A 22,477-nucleotide genomic window follows, 5' to 3' on the forward strand; every position below is an offset into this window, starting at 1 on the left:
GAGATGGATTTTGTTGTGCATTTCAAAATTATTTGATTAAGATCCTTCTTCTGGTTTGAAGCCTTGTAGACTGGCATGATCCACGTTCTGATTGTGAGCAGTGATTTACGGAGTGTGGGCTGTCATCCGTGACTGTAATCTCTCTGACAGTTGGCTGCTCTGTTTCACTGCATGGTTGGTGGTCCTTCAGGAAAGTCGGCTCTGAGCTGAGCATGGCTGGGAGAAAATGGCATCTCTTTCACTAGAGCTTCCGCTGCCCTAGTGTTCACCTTCCTTCCTCCTCATTGGCCTGGCCGCTGGTCCCGATGTGTGTGATTAGATGATTGGACCGTAGACCTATATCGATAGTGATGGTATACAGTACGGTTGTCCTCCTGGCTGATTGTGCCTGTGCTCATCCTGTGTGAGTCCAGATCTGTCCAGGCCTGTGCTCAGTATTTCACCATGATGTCTCTGTTAATTATGCAGATCGGCCTTCGAGCAGGACGTGGAGCATGGCAACACAGATGGACTGGGAGACTGCCAAAGTAAGCAGGCCTCTTCCCTCTGTTGATCTGGGCTCAATGTGCCTCTGTCCTACAGGATAGGGACAGGTCTTTCACACACACACACACACACACACACACACACACACACACACACACACACACACACACACACACACACACACACACACACACACACACACACACACACACACACACACACACACACACACACACAGCTCCATGCCTAGTTAAATAAAGGTTAAATAAAATAAAAATACATCACTAAAGAGGCTTACACAACAATTGTTTGTATAGACTAGAGTAGAGCACATAGCTCTGTGTTAGTTTCTGGTTAATAGCAATTAATTACAAGAAAACAAGAAAACAAGCACTTCACAATCCTTTAACCAGAGAAGCACTATAGATCACAATGGATAATAATGCCTATCTTCAGTTACGATCTTCAATTACTTTGAAGAGACGAATGAAAAGCTATTGAATGATCATGCCAATGTATCATTCATCTTGCAGGTTTAGCTTTTGCTCTTTGAAAACATTGACACATTTTTCCTTTGACTTTTTAGATACGTTTGTGGCCCTCAACGGTAAGTAACAACACTAAATTAACAAGATGATACCTACCCTCAACCTTATTTATTTTCAGCTCTTCACTTCTATCAATTCTTTGCTCTCACCCCGAAATGATGCCCTGCCCACTATTTCACAGGTGACTAAACGAACTGAGCTTTAATTTAATTCATTCCTTTTCTTTCTGTAGATGTTCAGTCCAGTCCTCATGGTCATGAAAGGGCTCGCCATGGTCAGTTTACTTTTGTTTTCCCCCAGTCTGTTTTAACGTGTAGTACTGTAGCTTCTAGCGCCCTCCCTAAATCCACTCCCTAGTGTTCAGAGTCCAGACCTTCTCTCCCCTCCACCCTCCTCCTGCCCTGGCCTGCTCTACTGTGAAAGATCCCTAGACTGCAATGCAATAGTATTGATTTGTCCTGACCTTTTTTTCCCTAATTGGATGGATCTTGTTGTTAATAGAAAAGGCCTCTGAGGTTCACTGTGGTTGACTAGACTCATCAGGGCACATGGAAAAGATGGAGGGTTGTTGACAAAGGCTAACATAAGAAGCGGCAACATTTTTCATACAAACCCACAGCTGCACAATACCACTAGTTTAGGCTACAGCATGAATACACACGCAGACAGACTGCACAATTAAATTCCACACTTACACGATCGAGTGTGTTTATGCTTGATTCTTGGTGCTGGTTGATTGAAACCATTTACCCCCCAGGCTTATGAAGAAAAATGATAAACAGTCTTGGTTAGCCTGCAGTGATGTCACAGTCTTCCATTGCACCTCACACATCACACTTGAGCTGTACAAGATTCACACTCCCATAAGGAATGACAAGAATAGCAATTATTTTGAAGTCATTCCAGAAATACCTCTCCACACTCCTTTTCAGACCCCATGTGTTTCTCCCCCATTTCCCCCATTTCTTCCTGTCAGATTTCGGGTCAAATACAAATTGTTTGCTCTTTCAATGCAGCTCAACAGTAGTGTGTTTATTCACCCCAAGGTCTGACTGTGTTTTTGAGGGAGTCAAACCCAAGCATTTCAGGTTCCGACACAGACTGTTGATATAATATTTAAATGTAACTGCAAATGCCCCCCCAGACAAGCCACTGCCTGTAATTAATTTATAAAAAAGGTATCAGCACAAGTCGGCAGTTTAGGAATTTATTTTCCAAGGAGCTGATCCTCCGACTCCGTATGTGTGTCATCTGCCTGAATTGCACTTCCCCTGGCCGTGGAAAATGAATTATAAAATAGTCCTGTCACGCTAATCTCTCAGCCCACGGTGCATTGTTAAATAAATCATTTTAATGATTGCCACGCGGAGGCTGCGGGGCTGTTGTGCATGGAAGACCAACAGCAACAATCCCGGCCCCCTACCACTGCTCCCCCTCCCCCACCAGCCTCTATCCGCAACCACCACTCGTGAGAAAGCGTGTTAAAATGGTTTACTGTGAGCTGGCCTGATTAACATACGAGCTGTTGATTACAGTATGGCCGCTCACCGCCTGGGAGTAGCCTCAAATTATTGCTCTAAACAGGAGCGACGTGGGGATGGTAATGTGATAATGTGATTTATATGGTTTTATTGTCAGAGGCGCCACCAAAATATACAGACTGGAACTTAAGGCGGAGGTGGAACGAATATTGATGTTGATACAACATAGAAAAATAACGGAGTATGGTAGGGTCTAATTTTAGTCCTGTTTAAACTGTGGCCAGCGATAGGCCAGCAGTGCAGGGTTTCATTAAGGAGTGTAATCCGAAGGGTAATTTAGGTTAGAGGACATTAATATCTTACCCCTCGTGATTAATTTGGTCTTGAAGTTGGGCTTTTTACAAAGCGCTCTACTAAATATAGCTGATAGATTGACATTGAAACGTAACGGGTAGAGGAGAGCCTGGGACGTGAAGAGAAGGGAGGATTGTTAGGGAGGGATAGGGCTTTTTCTTATGCTTCCCTGAGGTGATTGTGTGAGAGGTGGTTCAGTTCTTGCCAGCGGCAGCATGACATGTGAGTGAAGGAAAGGAATGGTTCTCCTCTCCTCAGAGACTCTCTATCTCTCCCTTCCTGCAAGGCCACAGCTCCCTGGAGATACAGAGTCCAGTAATCAGTTGTCCAGGGTCGCCTCACTAGGCAGGCACACTGTCTTGTAGCTTCGCACAGCCCATCTGCTCCTCGAGTGTGTGTGGGTGTATGTGCGTATGCACATCTGTGTGAGAGAGAGTGTGAGGAGAGTTTAACATGTGTTGTGCCCGGCAGACCATCCCACCCTCCCATTCCCCACCACGGCCCATCCCCCTGCAGGAGGACCACTGGGTCGGGGCGGCATGGTGGAGCAGGCGGACACCCCCATGCCCTCAGATAACAGGGACCCCTATATGGCAGTACCCTCTCAGACCCAGCAGGATGCCAATGGTAAGCCTTGGAATAGAAAAGTCCATTTCTCCTGTGGCAGGGATGAGATTTACTGTGTCTGCTTCCAGCTGACTAGCCCAGAACTGAAACAGTGTCAGGAGAGAACAAATTGCCACACCCCGGAGAGAGAGATTTATTAAACAAAGACTCTAATGTCCCTGAGAGATGTAATATACAGACCATTACGCTTCAGGAAAAAAATGAAGATTTCACTGTATTTATTTCCACAAGAAGATGGCCCCAGTTTTATCTTGTGCAGGGACATGACATTGAATGCCCTTTTTTTGCTGTCTTAACATCCCAGCTGGCTCAAGGTCACTTTAAACTCAGACACATAAAGATGCCTGGAGAAAACACAGCCATGATTACACTGGCATGATCAATGTCATGTACCGTAATAGAGCAGGAAAACCATTAGAAGTTCCATTACCTGAGTCATCTTATTAGATGAGTGGTTACCATGAGTAGATATTGATAATCAATAAGGATGATTAGAGGTGACCGGTGGCCTCATAGATATCCACAAAACACACACACACAATGAGGAGTACAGCTAGAGGACTGTGTGTGTTAGGGCGAGGTCATCAGGGAGGAGGAGTCTATCTTTCTCTCTCTTTGGTACGTGGCAGTGTGTGAGGTCTCTGGGGTTGTACTGTAAGGATGGGTCACAATTCTCCAACCTTCTCCTGAAGTGAGCACTTCCCATCACAAATTTGAACGCATTGGTGAAAATATTGACTGGAGGGAGTTTCCTCCATTATCATTGTCACCATCCATGATGGAAATTGTGAGAAAAGACTGGAAGGGTGGAGAATGGTGATGCAGTCTAGATGAAGCTCAGTGAGCTAGCTGTCTCTCTCCTGTCGCTTTCCTCTCTGGAAGCTGGAAGCAGACACCTGTATAGGCAGACCAGACAGACACAATGGTGGCAGAGAATACGGCATGCTTAAACAGCATCACCGTGGTGTTGCTACCCTCGTTGCTGTTACCTGGGTCCTGGCTGGCCCCGTCCATCATGGCAACCGAGTTAACAGCAACAAGGGCTCACATTCAAACTCAAGCTTCTCACAGTATTTTTCTCTATTTTCTTTTCAACGTCACTTTTGCAGCTTGTCTCTCTGTATTATGAGTTCAGTTTCAGCTCTAGCTGCTTTTTTTTGCTATGAAAGTGAGCTCTGATGATATTGTCTGTTTTGGTTCTGTGACTGTTTTCATGGCTTGGTTTTTAAACTCTGGCTTGACTATTTATGTTCTTGCTAGGATTACTTTGATGTATTAAGCTCCATTTTGCCTTCATGCAGCTTAAACCATCGCTGCATGGCAATTGAGCACCCCTTTCAACAGTACTCATCTCCTTATGTCCTTATCCCTCTTTCCCATGTGCAGGTGCACTTCTCTTCTCATTCCTAGCTCCAGGTGCCAAATGTACTGTGAAAACATAGTGCTGAGTGCCAGTCTAACACATTAAGGTTATAGGGTATGACAGCCACTGTCTCAAAGCATAACCATAGAGTCATCAAACCTCCATCTTAGCCAAATGAACATGAATACTGTACATACAGTACAGGGAAATCTGAATTCTTCATCACCAGATGTTTTGATCAAATGTAGTTGCATTAACATTAATTAAACAAATTAAACTATAAATATTGCAGATGTATAACTCCCCAAATTCTGAGCCCCCAGATTAATCCTTGCTTGCAATTAAAATGATATAAAATTCCAACTTTCTATTTTGAAGCTCACTCATTTGTGGGATCTGTTAATGAATATTACAGTACCAAAATGAATTAGGGCAACACATTGGAATGATTAGAATGGTAAAATAATGAGTATCCGCACTGTGGATATTTAATAGTTCACCCTCTGCCAGAAAAGAGCACCAATGTTGCTTGGTTTGCTGTCCCAGTACATTTGAGCACCGTTGTGTCTGGGCTCATCTATCCGTGTGATATCCCACCTCTCTCTCCTGCGACCCTCCCTCCCCCTCTACCTCCCCCCTGCACCACCATCTGCTACCATTGTGAACAGTCTCCCTTCCACAGGACCTTTCATCTGTCGAGATGGAATGTTCCAAGGCTGTACCTTATGTAGTGCAAATGTATTACTAACCATATTTATAGAGCATCCTACCCTCTACCAACTGAAGTCATATCGATATATCTATCTATCTATCTATCTATCTATCTATCTATCTATCTATCTATCTATCTATCTATCTATCTATCTATCTATCTATCTATCTATCTATCTATCTATCTATCCCCTGCCCTGCCCTGCCCTGCCCTGCCCTGCCCTGCCCTGCCCTGCCCTGCCCTGTCTGAGGCAATGAGTCCCGTCCACCCCCTCTCTCCCTCTGCCCCGCCGACCTGTGGCCATTTCTGTGTGTCTCTCCAATTTATGGGTTCATTACAAAAGCTATCCAGACAGGGCGAGTGGGAAGGGGAGGGAGGGAGGGAGGGAGGGAGGGAGGGAGGGAGGGAGGGAGGGAGGGAGGGAGGGAGGGAGGGAGGGAGGGAGGGAGGGAGGGAGGGGGAATTCTCTCCCGTCGCTCTGTGGCCTTGGTCGTCTGTTGCACAGTCACTGTTCTAATCCCTCCATGGATACATATTTTGCGTTGCATTGTTTAACCCCATGAAGTTACACAGGAACATCATTGGATATGTTTAGACAGGCAGCCCAATTCTGATGTTTTTTCACTACCTTCAGTGTTGGCAATTTACACTTGGAATAGACAGACAGTTAGCAAGTTGCATCTAGATCGGTTATTTTCAGCTTCAGTTGACTGGCACCTGTGTACCAAGAAGAGTGGCATGATAGGGGCACAACCTTGGATTGGTGCAGATTACTGTGCCAAAATGTAATTTCAGTTTGAACACTCACCATTATCAGGCTGGAAAGTCTACTAGGAAATTCTGAATAAAGGGAATAATAGAAATTAGGTCCTCACTGCTCAGCGATCTAATTTACTGTATTGTAATGTCTAAATAACAGAATTACTCAGGAAGCCTCTGATTGTATATACTGCAATGTAATATTTAGGTGAACTGGGAGAAACAATGGTATGCCGTCTCCTTTTGAGTCTATATACAGTACGAGTCAAAGTTTGGACACACCTACTTATTCAAGGGTTTTACTATTTTCTACATGTTAGAATAATAGTGAAGATATCAAAACTATGAAATAACACATACTGAATCATGTAGTAACCAAAGAAGCGTTAAATAAATCAAATAATATTTTATATTTGAGATTTTTCAAAGTAGCCACCCTTTGCCTTGATGACAGCTTTGCAAATTCTTGTCATTCTCTCAACCAGCTTAATCAGGTAGTCACCTGGAATGCATTTCAATTAGCAGGTGTGCCCTGTTAAAAGTTCATTTGTGGGCCTCCCGGGTGGCGCAGTGGTCTAGGGCACTGCATCGCAGCACAGGCTCTGTCACAGTCGGCCGCGACTGGGAGGTCCGTGGGACGACGCACAATTGGCCTAGCGTCATCTGGGTTAGGGAGGGTTGGAGGAGGAGGTGTGATGGTGTGGGGGTGCTTTTCTGGTGATGCAGTCTGTGATTTATTTAGAATTCAAGGCACACTTAACCAGCATGGCTACCACAGCATTCAGCAGTGATACACCATCCCATCTGGTTTGCGCTTAGTGGGACTCTCATTTGTTTTTCATCAGGACAATGACCCAACACACCACCAGGCTGTGTAAGGGCTATTTGATCAATAAGGAGAGTGATGGAGTGCTGCATCAGATGACCTGGCCTCCACAATCACATGACAACCCAATTGAGATGGTTTGGGATGAGTTTGACTGCAGAGTGAAGGAAAGCAGCCAACAAGTGCTCAGCATAAGTGGGAACTCCTTCAAGACTGTTGGAAATGCATTCCAGGTGAAGCTGTTTGAGAGGAGAGTGTGCAAATATTTCATCAAGGCAAAGGGTGTCTACTTTGAAGAATCTAAAATCTAAAATATATTTAGATTTGTTTACCACATTTTTGGTTACTACATGATTCCATATGTGTTATTTCATAGTTTTTGATGTTTTCACTATTATTCAACAATGTAGAAAATAATAAAATCAAGAAAATCCCTTGAATGTGTCATGATAGTCGTAATGATGAGACCAAGGTGCAGCGTGAATAGAGTTCCACATATTTTGAATGAACTGAAACTCACCAAAACAAAACAAACAAGCGACCGACCGACCGACCGACCGAAACGTGACGCTACTAGTGTGCACACAGGCACCTAACTGGAGACAAGATCCCACACCAGAAAGTGGGAAAAAGGGCTGCCTAAATATGATCCCCAATCAGAGACAATGATTGGGAACTATATCAGGCCAACATAGACATACAAAAACCGTAGACATACAAAAACCCAGATTACCCACCCTAGTCACACCCTGACCTAACCAAAATATATAGAGAACAGAGATATGGTCAGGGCGTGACAGAATGAGTTGGTGTGTCCAAACTTTTGACTGGTACTATATGTTTCATTTCTTTAGTCTTCTCAGAAATATTGTCTGCAGAAGTCTGAAAAAATAATCTGACCTGTTACTTTTACATTTGCGCACTTCCGCCTTTTATGTCAAGCTTCAAGCCACGGGTTTCCTTTCTCCCAATTAGCTTGCATTATGTTGCCCCGCTAGGTTGTCCTTTTCCTTTGTGTCAGAGACCACAAACAGTACAGTGCCTTGCAGCCTCTTTGTCTTTTTCTAAGGTGGTCTTACATTTAAACACAAGTCTCTCTCTTTAAATTATTCACTGTAAATTGCACTGCAATTAAATTAATGAATAATTTCCACAGCATAAGTTTGATCTGAATAGATCTTCACATGCTTAGCTTGAGCACAATGTTCTTGATCATAAATCGGTGGTCTTTCAGTTGTAATTGTTTGACAAATTTAGTCGTTATAGGTGCATATGTGCATGTAGCCATGACTCCAAGGCTGATGTGAAAAGATCTGATGTGATTGGTCAAAAGACCAATTATTTGGAAAAAAAAATAATTAATTGGGCTGCCTGTGTAAACGCAGCCAACAGAGAAGGATATATGCCCATTCAACTAGAGCACATGTGTCAAACTCAAGGCCCATTCAATGCGGCCCGCTAGGGGTTAAAAAAATTATAATTGGGACAAAAAACAAATGGAAACTGAAGAAATTTGATTGGACTTACATCTCTTCACTCTTTCCAGGTTGCTAAGAATCCCGAAACAAAAGCTGGATAGTCAGGGAGCATCGATTATAAAAAAAAAATTTATAGATTACTATTGTTTTGCTCATTTTGACAGCAAAGAAATGTAAAGAATTTTCAGTGCGGCCCTCCGGACCTCTGTGAAGACCGAATACTGCTCACAGGCTAAATGAGTTTGACACCCCTGAACTAGAGAGATAGCCTTTCCGAGGCTCCGACTAAAGAGTTACATATACATAAATAATGTGGCTTTGAAGAGAGAATATATAAATACAGTCATATTTGACTGTATATAGGTGTACAGTAATTGTGTATGAATTCAGTGAAGTATCCAATATGCCCATAACAACTCCTATCATGAATCGGTTTATGGTCAAGTGTTCCCTCTTACATTGGCTCTTGGTGGATAAAGCATGTCTTCAGGGTATGCTTGGATGTCGAAAGGGTTGGTATACCAGAAGGCCAGCATCCTGGAGTCGCCTCTTCACTGTTGACGTTGAGACTGCTGTTTTGCTATGACTATTTAATGAAGCTGCCAGTTGAGGACTTGTGAGGTGTCTGTTTCTCAAACTAGTACTTGTCCTCTTGCTCAGTTGTGCACCGGGGCCTTCCACTCCTCTTTCTATTCTGGTTAGGGCCAGTTTGTGCTGTTCTGTGAAGGGAGTAGTACACAACGTTGTACAAGATCTTCAGTTTCTTAGCAATTTCTCACATGGAATAGCCTTCATTTCTCTGAACAAGAATAGACTTATACGAGTTTCAGAAGAAAGTTCTTTGTTTATGGCCATTTTGAGAGTGTAATCGAACCCACAAATGCTGATGCTCCAGATACTCAACGAGTCTAAAGAAGGCCAGTTTTATTGCTTCTTTAATCAGAACAACAGTATTCAGCTGTGCTAACATAATTGCAAAAAGGGTTTTTAATGATCAATTTAGCCTTTTAAAATGATAAACTAGGATTAGCTAACACAACGTGCCATTGGAACACAGGAGTGATGGTTGTTGATAATGGGCCTTTGTACGCCTATGTAGATATTCCATTAAAAATCAGTCGTTTCCAGCTACAATAGTTATTTACAACATTAACAATGACCACACTGCGTTTCTGATCAATTTGATGTTATTTTAATGGACCAAAAATTAGCTTCTCTTTCAAAAACAAGGACATTTCTAAGTGAACCCAAACTTTTGAATGGTAGTGTATCTGCATAGAGGAAAAGGTCACATGTACAGGCAGATTTCATGTTGTCAAGGCCAATTCCTTTGGAATGGTCAAGTTCTTTCAGCTTCTTTAGCACAGTTGACTCAGACAATTTTTCGATTAAAACTCGAAACTGCTAGAATTGACTCTCCCCATCCAGGCTGTACCACATCCTGCCATGATTGGGAGTCCCATAGGGCGGCGCACAGTTGGCCCAGCGGCGCCCGTGTTTGGCCGGGGTAGGCCATCATTGTAAATAAGAATTTGTTCTTAGTTAAATAAAGGTTAAATATATATTTTAAATAACAACCTGATTGACAAGGTAACTTAGCTATAGTTGTTAGGTGCAACCATGGTCTTGTCTGATGTAACCTTTCCTCCAACGTCCAGGCTAAGATTTCGAGCTTTGTTCTTTAATCTGTTAGTGTAACCTAACAGCTTCAGACACATCCATATTTTACTCAGATTGTTCCTGTTCTCACCTATTTTGTCATTAAAACAATATTTCTTGGCCTTCTCTATCATCCTGTTAGCCTCATTTCATAATTTCTTATAGTCTATAAAAACTTAATCTGCCTTGGATTTCCTGAACTCCAGAAAGAGTTCATTTCTTAGCTTAATTGCCTTTAAAATATTATTGCTTAGCCATGGTTCTGTTCTTTGCTTAATTAAAAAAATGTTTATCTGGAACCAGCTTGTCAACATCATCTAAAACAATTATTTAAAATTTCCCCAGGCATTTTCCACCTCATTGCATTTTCAATACAGTAAACCAGTCCAATTTGCTCAAACAATTAACAAAAGCATCTGCACTATAGTTCTTCATAGACCACATTTTTATTGAGTTGTGACACTTAAAAAACTGTTTTCTGAACCTTCCTACTACAAAAAAGGATGGAATGATCACTGAGCCCATATTTTACATCCCCACTGTATGACATCCTTGATCTATCCGACACCAACACAAGTTCAATGATGGTTTGGGTAGAAGGGCAGATTCAAACCATTCTTAAAAGCTTTAAAAATAAAATTGTCCTTTTTACGCATGTCTGTATTAAAATCACCAGTAACAATAACCTCTGATTTACCAAAATCTGTACAGTTAGAGCAAGTCTCCTCCAACAATTCATAAACTGGTCTTGTAGTCTGTAACAGGTTCTGACTATAATGGGTTTGCATTTTGGTAATAGAATGTCCAGCAACACAGCTTCAGTCTCATCATGGCTTAAATCTAAATCTGTAGTTGAACCCAATCTCTGATCTTACATAAGTACAAACTCCCCTGCCTTTGCGATTGCAGTCTATTCTAATTACTATATAATTTTTTATCTTCAATCTCAGTGTTTTTTATCGAACCATCTAGCCATGTTTGAGTAAAGCAAAGCACTTTCACCTTACAGTTACTGGAGAGTAGGCGAATTTCCTTGATCTTGGGAGGTTAATACATTGGTAGTGCCTGAGTTGGGTGGTGAGATAATAGCATTAACTTGTTTTTGCTGATTCATCCATATAATACTAGCAGATGCGGAATAGATCCAAATGGTGTGAACATAGTTAGCTAGATGTGATGGTCTGCCTCTTCCTCCAAGTTGAAAAGACAACCATGACCACAACCGTAATCTTTGAACACAGAAATGGGTTCTCTCCAAGGCATGGTAGATGTACTGTAACCTCAAAGCATTTCCTTTCATCCTCCCTTCCAGTCAACGGGGTATGTACTGTGTTTTGTGTTTGCACCGTTTAGTCTTTCAGCGAGTGGCAGTTACACATCAATGAACACATTTCAGTGAGATTGAGATTTTATCATTTTCAGACAATGCCTGTGTATGTAGAGGTTACAGCTCTGGACAACGATGCTATGAAGTACAAGTGGCTTTGAAGTATGCCCAGACAAAGCAGGCAGTATAAGCAACAACTGGGTTCCACTAGCTACACAGATTAAAAGACTGTCTATGAGAATGTTCACACATCTCTGTCAGACTAGATGACAATGTTTCTCATTTTACAAGGAAGTGCTGGGTTGTTTTGACACGTAGGAATGCGTATTAAATATCTGTGTTAAGGCTTTTGGAGGTATGAAATTCAAATTAGATTGTTGGACAGGAAATGTATTCTCCTGGTGGCTATTCACACTGCAATCTGACAATGAGAGTCAAAACTAGATGATATTAGATGATATAAGAACACATTTTTAGGCAATGAATAATTACAATTGCTTTACAGAGCCTTCAGAAAGTTTTCACACCCCTTGACTTTTTCCACATTTTGTTGTGTCACAGCCTGGATTTAAAGTGTATTAAATTGATATTTTATGTCACTGGCCTACACACAATACCCCATAATGTCAAAGTGGATTATATATTTTTTTATATTTACAAATGAATGAAAACTGAAAAGCTAAATAAGTTTTAAACCCCTGTGTTATGGCAAGCCTAAATACATTCAGGAGTAAAAATGGGCTTAACAAGTTACATAATAAGTTGCATGGATATAAAGGAAACCACTCAGGGATTTCACCATGAGGCCAACGGTGATTTTAAAATGGTTACAGAGTTTAATGGCTATGATAGAAGAAAATTGAGGATGGATTAACAACGTTGTAGTTACTCCGTTTCTAACCTAAATGACAGTGTGGGAAGAAGGAAGCCTGTACAGAATACAAATATTTCAAAACATGCATCCTGTTAGCAAAAATATACTGAAGTAAAAGTGCAAAGAATGTGGCAAAGAAATTAACTTTATGTCCTGAATACGAAGTGTTATGTTTGGGGCAAACACAACACATCACCGAGTACCACTCATCATATTTCCAAGCATGGTGATGGCTGCATCATGATATGGGTATGCTTGTCATCTGCAAGGACTAGGGAGTTTTTTAGGATAAAAATAAACAGAATAGAGCTAAGCACAGGCAAAATTCTAGAGGAAACCCTGGTTCACAATGCTTTCCAAAAGACACTGGGAGACAAATTCACTTTTCAGCAGGTCAATAACCTAAAACAGAAGGCCAAATGTACACTGGAGTTGTACATTTTAATGTTCCTGAGTGTTGCTGAGTGGTGTGGTTAAAGTTTTGACTTAAATTTGCTTGAAAATCTATGGCTAGACTTGAAAAGGACTAGCAATGATCAACAACCAACTTGACAGAACTTGAAGAATTTTTAAAACAACAATGTGAAAATGTTGTACAATCCAGGTGTGCTGTAATCACTGCCAAAGGTGACTCAGCTGTTTTTATGTTCAATTTTTTTCTCCCACTTTGACATTAAATAGTATTTTGTGTAGATTGTTGTCAAAAAAAAGACAATTAAATCCCTTTTAATCCCACTTTGTAACACACCAAAATGTGGAAAAAGTCAAGGGTTTTGAAGTTACTGTAAATGTCAAGCCTCAACACTGTCCTTGATACTCTGGGGCTCAAGGTCATCCAAGACCATTCTAGTAGTAAAAAGTTGATTGTCAGTTTCCTTGATGAATGAGCCCTTCAAATGAATAAAGCCACCTTGATTTAAAAGACTGCCATCTTCTGATTTGTCTGAGGCCTAGTGTCCTTTATGGTTGTGCCCTCTTTGTAGTTAAGATGAGAAACAATTGACTTCATACATGAAAGATATACATCTTCAAAGGTCTCAGGAGGCCTTGGGGTTGTTTTTAAATCCCCCCTAGTTGCTCTAGGCAGGGGAGCTATGTTTGATGGAGACCAAGTCACTGCTGGTTGAGAAATGCCTTAACCCTCCTCCTACACTGTGAGAAGACGAACTGCCAGCTCCATAGCACTCCTCTCTCAACAATGGATGCTTAGGTCTGACATTCTCAGCCCTCTGACTGTGTTGTTCTCAAGTCAAATCCAACTCTTTGAACTGCACAATTGTGGACGATTAATATGCTTCAATTCAATGTAACTAAAGTTTTCTAACAAAGTTTTCCATGCCCTTCCAAAAGTAAGCAAGTGAGCCAGAGACATATGTATTTATGTTTTAGAAGGATTATAATGGAATGAGCCAGTACTGCCAGAAAACGGCACACACATTTTTTTGGACAAAATATTTATCTACAAGTCAAACGTTTCAGTCCAACACTTCTCAAATATAACAACATCTCCAGATGTAATTTCAGTCACAAGACAATAACTTAGAGACCACAGGCCTAAATTGGAGTGGGATGATGTTTTTAGAATATTTTACAAATTAATCAAAAATGAAAAACTGAAATGTCTTGAGTCAATAAGTATTCAGCCCCTTTGTTATGGCAAGCCTAAATAAGTTCAGGAGTAAAAATGTGCTTAACAAGTCTCATAAGTTGCATGGACTCACTCAATGTGCAATAATAGTGTTTGAAATGATTTTTTTAATGACTATCTCATCTCCGTACCCCACACATACAATTATCTGTAAGGTCCCTCAGTCGAGCGGTGAATTTCAAATACAGTTTCAACCACAAAGATCAGGGAGGTTATCTAATGCCTCGCAAAGAAGGGCTCCCATTGGTAGAAAGGTACAAATAAAAATAAATATAATAAAAAGCAGACAAAAAGCAGACAAAAAGATAAGCAGACATAAAAATAATAAAAAGCAGACATTGAATATCTCTTTGAGCATGGTTATTAATTACACTTTGGATGGTGTATCAATACACCCAGTCACTACAAAGATACAGATGTCTTTCTTAACTCAGTTGCCGGAGAGGAAGGAAACCGCTCAGTAATTTCACCATGATGCCAATGGTGACTTTAAACAGTTACAGAGTTTGATGGCTGTGATAGGAGAAAACTGAGAATGACTCAACAACAACATTGTAGTTACTCCACAATACTAACCTAATTGACAGAGTGAAAAGAAGGAATCCTGTACAGAATTAAAACGTGGCAAAGCAATTCACTTTTTGTCTTGAATACAAATTGTTATGTTTGAGGCAAATCCAATACAACACATTACTGAGTACTACTCTCCATATTTTAAAACATTGTGGTTACTGCATCATGTTATGGGTATGCTTGTAATCGTTAAGGACTGAGGAGTTTTTTTAAATTTTATTTCATTTATTATTATAATATTTTTTTTAGGTAAGCACAGGCAAAATCCTAGAGGAAAACCTGGTTCAGTCTTCTTTCCACCAGACACTGGGAGATGAATTCACCTTTCAGCAGGACAATAACCTAAAACACAAGGCCAAATCTACACTGGAGCTAAGCACAGGCAAAATCCTAGAAGAAAACCTAGTTCAGTCTGCCTTCCACCAGACACTGGGAGAACAATTCACATTTCACTAGGACAATAACCTAAAACACAAGGACAAATCTACAGTGGAGTTGCTTACCAAGAAGACAGTGAAAGTTCTTGAGTTGCTGAGTTACAGTTTTGGCGTAAATCTACTTGAAAACATTTGGCAAGTCCTGAAAATGGTTGTCTACCAATGATCAACAAACAATTTGACAGATCTTGAAGCATTTTTTTTATGAATAATGGGAAAATGTTGCACAATCCAGGTGTGGAAAGCTTACCCAGAAAGACTCTCAGCTGTAATCATGCCAAAAGTGCTTGTACAAAGTATTGACTCGGGGGTGTGAATACTTATGTAAATTAGATATTTTTGTATTTCATTTTCAATAAATCTGTTTTCACTTTGTCATTATGGGTATTGTGTGTAGATGGGTGAAAAAATCAATCCAAAAATGTATTTTGAATTCAGGCTGTAACACAACAAAATGTGGAATGAGTCAAGTCAAATCAAATTTTATTGGTCACATACACATTGTTAGGAGATGTTAATGCGAATGTAGCGAAACGCTTGTGCTTCTAGTTCCAGTGCAGTCATATCTAACAAGTAGTCTAACAATTTCCCAACAACTACCTTATACACACAGATCTAAAGGGGTGAATGAGAATATGTGCATATAAATATATGGATGATTGATGGCCGAGCGGCATAGGCAAGGTGTAATAGGTATAAAATACAGTATATACATATGATGTGAGTAATTCTGGTAGTGGTAGTTCTGAAGGCTCTGTAACTCTAGGAGCGTGGATGGGCATTGGGTAACACTTTCATCAAGGAGTTGGAGGTTATCATTTCGCTCTCCATGTTTATAGTGAAGAGGACTTCTAATGGAGCTGGCCCATTTTTATTAAAAACAACCCACTGCCGTTTCACTTGATGCAGTATCTTCTCCATCCCTTTCTTTGCCAAGATGCTTGTCATCTCTTCTGCTGCACTTTTATTGAATCATCACTTTAGTAGCCCATAACCGCCTGTCTTTTTTTCTCTCTTCTTTTTTTAAAAATTGATTGTCCTGGAAAGTGACCTCTAAGAAATTTATGACACAGGTCCTTTGATTTGGAGGTCTAATCATAAATGCAATATATTCTCTGATATATGAGATTGTATCACAGCCATATAAAACGAGTTCCATTTGCATCAAAGAAAATAAGATTTCCCTTTGAACGTTCATTTATCTAATATATTTTTTTTCATTTCAGCTGCCGATGTTTAATCTTTTAATTCTTTGTAGAAGCCATAACATCATTTTTGCCAAGTGTAAGACTGGATTTAAGCGGATAATATTTTCTCAAAAACAAGAGTCTACAGTCCTGCTGCAAATAGGACAAATTAGATAGGACAAATGCTTCGTTATTATTTGTGCTTTATTCGTCAATTAATTGAACCATTTGATTTTCACCTATATCATTGATCACTAATTCATTTGCTGATATATTTGAAATAATTTCATCCTTGTCTTTGCAGGAGTTATCCGTGAGAGTTACCAGAAGGGGCGTGACCAGCTGGTCCCTGTCACACTGCTGGCCATCGCTGTCATCATGGCCTTCGCCATGGGTGCCATCTTCTCTGGTATCCTCGTCTACTGTGTGTGTGACCACCGGCGACGAGACATTGAGCTGTCTGGGCGTAAGGACAAAGACCACGACAGGAGGGGCTCCATGAACAGCGTGACCAAGTTGACCGGCCTGTTTGAGACCGGGGCCAAGGACAGTCGCCCTGAGGCCATCCTCACCCCGCTCATGCACAACGGCCGCCTCACCAATGGTAAGATTCTGATCAAAGCCGACCAGCACCACCTGGACCTGGCTGGCATGCCCACCCCAGAGTCCACCCCCATGCAGCCCCGACGCAAGCCCAGCCGGGGAAGCCGCGAGTGGGAGAGGAACCAGAATCTGATCAATGCCTGCACCAAGGACCTGCAAACCATGGGCTCCCCAGTCATCCCCACTGACCTGCCCCTGAGGGCCTCTCCAGGCCACATCCCCAGTGTGGTAGTGCTTCCCCTGCCACAGCACCAGCATCAGCAGCCCTACCAGCATGAGTATGTAGAGCAGCCCCACCGCAGCGACCTCAGCCAGATGAGCCTGGGTGACCAGGGTGCCACACTGGAGTACAAGTCCCTAAAGAGCCCCTGCCACAGCCTCAACCTGGTGGAGAGCGACGGACTGCCGCCCAGAGTGCCCCAAAGGGAGGCCTCCCTCACCATCCCCCCTGCCGTGCCCCAGATGGGCAAGCGGCTCGAGGTGCACTCCTCCGTCTATGGCCATGAGTACAAGCGGGGCTACCCGATGAGTGCCCAGAAAGGCTCTGCCCTCAAAAAGCACAACACCAACTCGTCCAACTCCTCTCACCTGTCCAGACACCAAAGTTTTAACCACGTGGAGTCGCCGCCCCCCGCCCCACAGAGGGTGGACTCCATGCACATGAATTCCCAGGGGATGTCCCACTCCCGACAGCCCAGCATGAGCTCTTATGGTTCATTGCCCCGGACCGGGGTCAAACACCTCAAGCCTGACGTACCGCCCAAACCCTCTTTAGTGTCCCTCTCAACGAAAGTCAATTCCAATGACTCCTGCACATAATCAGCACGCTAGGAATACAGAACAGGAAACACAATTGCATCTCCTTTTGTCCTTGTACAGCAAGGACAAAAGTGTACAGCAAACACAACACTGCAAACACAACACACTTTTTAAAAGTTTTTTGTTTCTTTTATATATGTGTAAATATTCCACAAATGGTTGATGTTGAGCTCAGGCTGTTGACTCCCAGTTCCTCAGAAACACGGAACACTTGCTACTGAGAAGAAAATTACTTTCATGAATATTTAATTGACAAGCAACATGTCACCCCTGTAGCATTCAAGACGGTGGCTGTGTTGGACTTTTGAACACTATGACTTGACTGATGTTTTGTTTTCTTAACTGACTGCTAAACGCACATAGACAGTGAGAGTAAAGGGGAGCAATTATATAGTGAGGACTGGGGTGTTCTCCCAGCAAGCACTTGGGCACAGCGAGCTCTGACTGGAATGACAGCTTCAGTTTACGTGGAAAACTGTGAAATGCCTCTCAGTGTTACAGCTACTGGACACAGCAATCAAGTTCTGCGTTGGTTGAAAAAAGCCTTGGTCTGAGAATCTTCTACTGCATTGGTTACTGAATAACACATGACTGTTAATAGTAATAGCTTGTTGTATTTATTTTTAATAAGTGCTTTTGAAGAAAATACTGACATTTTAGGCTCATAGAGAAGAGTTATTTAAATATGAATTAATCAAGAATGAAATTATTTAAAGTCAATCAACTGGAGCCAGTACAACTTTCTTGACACAAAAGGTCCACCAGGTCTTCTAGCGCCTTGGGTTTTTGAAGCTTGGGATATATGTGACCTCTGTATGGAGGATATATTTATTTAACTGTGCCAGATGGGACCTACATGATGGAGCAGAACCTCCCATGTTAAAGAAGTCAGAAAAATACAAAAAACAGAACTCCTGAAACTCACTCACTCCTCCATGGGCATCTACATACGTTTGGCACTGTGGTTTTGCAGTCAGTCTCTCTCTCCCGGTTGGCTTCTGGCTCACTGTGTATTAACAAGGTTCACTCTTGCATATAAAAGTGCAAAGGGAATAAAACGTGGAATTCCACACATGAAAAAGAGAAGCGTGAGGATGTTGGGCGCTCTGCCAGGTGTGGAGAGCGGCCATTTTGGCAGGTACTGAAATGTCTTGTTTTCTCTTGGCGCGTCACGCAGTCCTCTGATTGAATTATATCTGTTGATAGCCTGTTTCTCTTCCACATGTAAAGTTGTGCCTTACACCCTGAGTAGTGACATTTTCTTTAGCTGGTAACTATGTCTCCTCTTTGTATTTTCTTATGTCGTCTTTCACTGGTTTGATAAAGGCAAATAAAGAATGTGATCTTGTTGTAATTCTGTTCCCTAGAAATATACAGACATATTCTTCTTTGTAGTTCATTTCAGATAGTGCCAATGATGCGCTTAAAGCAACCCTTTTTGTTGTGCTGGCAGTGTCGATGATGTTGTTGTGTGTTGAATTTTTTACTTTGCTGTTTGATTGGAGGGATTAATGTTTGTTCTTGAAATGGCCTCTTAGGGTCTTGCTGGTGCACAGCAATAATCAAACACTAACATATGAAAAACACACCAGTATACTGTACAGACATGGCACCAGGTTCCTAGTGTACATGACAACACTTCAGTTTCTAGGCAGTGAAAAGCAGGCTGGTTCCTGTGATAGAAAAGAGTAAAAAAAAATATTAGGAGATGTTTTTTAAAAACACATGTTCCAGGACGATTAGAGTAATTTAATTTGTACTAACTCTCTTTATCAAGGTCTTATGAATGACAGTTCATTGACCAATCTGATCACATTTTTATTGATCACATCTCCCCAAATCAACAGAGCACTCCTTTAGTATTGTGTGTAGATAGGTGAGTTTCTTGATCTCAAGCAGATTTCCATTTACAATGGAGGAAAGCCAACTATTTCTCATCCACAGCCAATGCAAGAAGAACGAGTAGGATATTTCCACTTTTGAGGCATATACAGTATGTGTTAATTGAACTAACGTGTAAATAGATGCTTATAGGGTTCGATTGCAGCGACTGCGACATACATCATGATCAGATTAGGTTTAGTAAAGGGAAGGGAAGGTCATTTGAACTTTCCACCCCAATAGTGCAGATTGCATCTCTAGCCACGGTCTACATGGCTACTGTGGACAGTGTGTCTCTTTGGTGTGTGTGCCTTTGTCTTTCACCCTTGCTATACACTGCTAGATGCAACTGAGACAGACTCAACTCGTTTTGAACTTTGTAAGCTTGTAAGATATTGTGATGTCACAAGGTTTTTTGCCCTACTCCATTTAACATCTGATTCACAGCTTAATGTATGTTGTAAAAAACATTCTCTTTAATAAATGCAAAATGGAATAAAAAAATATATATTGTCATGAAGATGGTTGTATTTCCATGATTTGAGAGCAAAACATGCTATAAAAAAAGATGCTTGCTCTGATAGTACAACAGAACAGATAAAATGCTTTTAACTTATGGGAAAATACAGCTAACTTCCGTGATATGGTTCTTATTTATGCTTAGAGTACAAGAGGTAGCACTTTAAAACCTACGTTATGTTGATCCAAGATATTTTGGAGAATTGTTGGCAGTATTTCAGTGTGAATAAACAGGCTGATAAGAATCAGTCTGGAGCCATTAACTGGTTTACAGGTTGGAGTCATTCATTCAACAACACCTTTATGATATGAAGGTGAGTCACTATGCGTAGAGATTAGGTTACAAGGATGTGACGCTAACAATAAGGGTCCTTGTTCTCTCACAATCTTGTATTGTTCATTCACCTTTTTATTACCTTTGAGTCACATTTTCATCACTAATGTAGCAATACAGTCAGTGGTAGAGAGCACAATAAGTACACAAACAGCTCTTTTAAAAAAGTTTTTAAAAAAGGACACTGGAACAGCTCCATATCATCACAAATTCAAAGCAAACATTATGTTATGTATCTACCATATGTCTTTGTGTTTGTTAAACCAGTTAAACAGATAGGTTCAGGAACAACAAAGCTTTTGGAAAAAATACATAGAGAGAGATCAGGGGCCTGCTAATAAACAGACAAAGTGCTCACAGGCCATTGCTGGAAACAAAATGACAATGTATCCAAACGTAATGTAAGATCATGTATATGTACACTACATGTCCAAAATTATGTGGACACCTGCTCGTTGAACATCTCATTCCAAAATCATGGGCATTAATATGGAGTTGGTCCCCACTTTGCTGCTAATGTTAGAACATTGCTGCAGGGACTTGCTTCCATTCAGCCACAAGAACATTAGTGAGATCAGGCACTGATGTTGGGCAATTAGACTTGGCTCGCAGTCGACATTCCAATTCATCCCAAAGGTGTTCGATGGGGTTGAGGTCAGGTATCTGTGCAGGCCAGTCAAGTTCTTCCACACCAATCTAGACAAACAATTTCTGTATGGACTTCGCTTTGTGCACGGGGGCATTGTCATGCTGAAACAGGAAAGGGGCTTCCCCAAACTGTTCCCGCAAAGTTGGAAACACAGAATCGTCTAGAATGTCATTGTATGCTGTAGCATTAAGATTTCCCTTCCCTAGAACTAAGGGGCCCTAGCCCGAACCATGAAAAACAGCCCCAGAACATTATTCCTCCTCCACCAAACATTTGGCACTATGTATTCGGGCAGGTAGCGAAACCCAGATCCATTCATCGGACTGCCAGATGGTGAAGCGAGATTCATCACTCCAGCGAACAGGTTTCCACAGTCCAATGACGACGAGCTTTACGTCACTCCAGCCGACGCTTGGCATTGTGCATGGTGATCTTAGGCTAGTGTGCGGCTGTTTGGCTATGAAAACCCATTTCATGAAGCTCCTGACGAACAGTTATTGTGCTGACGTTGCTTCCAGAGGTAGTATGGAACTCGGTAGTGAGTGTTGCAACCGAGGACAGACGATTTTTACTCCCTACGAGATCCAGCACTCAACGGTCCCATTCTGTGAGCTAGTGTGGCCTACCACTTCGCGGCTCAGCCGTTGTTGCTCCTAGACATTTCCACTTCACAATAACAGCACTTACAGTTGACCGGGGCAGCTCTAGCAGGTCAAAAATTTGACAAACTGACTTGTTGGACAAGTTGAAGGTCATTGAGCTCTTCAGTAAGGCCATTCTTCTGCCAATGTTTGTCTATGGAGATTGCAGGGGTGTGTGGTCATTTGTATGTTATGCCTGTCAGCAAAGTGGATAAATTTGAAGGGGTGTCCACATTCTTTTGTATATATAGTGCATCTGATAATGGACAAAGAAAAATAGGCATGTAATAACATTTGCTACATGTTATAAATACTCTCCTGGAAGAAAAAAAATCTATGGGAATTCTGTTTGGATCGTGATCTACTGTGACACAACGGTGGGACTACTCTACTAGCTTCAGTGTTTGCCAGTAAATGCACAAGCGCAGACATAACACCCCACCTTCCACCACCACGTCTCCAATTCCTGCTGGCAAGGCTCTGTGCTCATTTTGAGTGCTGCTGCCCCACAATCTGTGGTCACAACAAGCTTAGTGGAGTAATCCTTGACCTCTCATCCAGCTATCAGTTCCCCCTTCTGATACATCTCTTAATGCCCTACATCCTCTTATTATGTGTGACATTCCCTGCCACTGGTCCACTGTTTCAGCCAAAAGAGTAACCATCACAGAGACTATACAGTACAACAATGT

General features: G+C 41.6%; 1 protein-coding gene across 13 annotated transcripts in view; it reads left to right on the forward strand.

Moving 5' to 3' along the window:
• The window catches only part of LOC110535018 (semaphorin-6A), a 92,449-nt gene extending 72,303 nt beyond the window's left edge, over window positions 1-20,146 (forward strand). For 4 of the 13 annotated variants that reach the window (XM_036935458.2, XM_036935459.2, XM_036935457.2 and 1 more), the window contains exons 16-20: window positions 469-527; window positions 1,073-1,093; window positions 1,267-1,308; window positions 3,341-3,496; window positions 16,644-20,146. In XM_036935458.2, the coding sequence (XP_036791353.2) occupies window positions 469-527; window positions 1,073-1,093; window positions 1,267-1,308; window positions 3,341-3,496; window positions 16,644-17,761 (1,396 nt within the window). In that variant the 3' untranslated portion in view covers window positions 17,762-20,146. The remainder of the gene's footprint in view (window positions 1-468; window positions 528-1,072; window positions 1,094-1,266; window positions 1,309-3,340; window positions 3,497-16,643) is intronic. The other 9 variants (XM_090190162.1, XM_090190163.1, XM_036935462.2 and 6 more) reach the window with 3 other exon arrangements.
• The last annotated feature ends 2,331 nt before the right edge of the window (window positions 20,147-22,477 follow it).

This window comes from Oncorhynchus mykiss, chromosome 11 (assembly GCF_057628025.1).
Source record: "Oncorhynchus mykiss isolate SJ-2025 chromosome 11, ASM5762802v1, whole genome shotgun sequence".
Classification (NCBI taxonomy): Eukaryota; Metazoa; Chordata; class Actinopteri; order Salmoniformes; family Salmonidae; genus Oncorhynchus; species Oncorhynchus mykiss.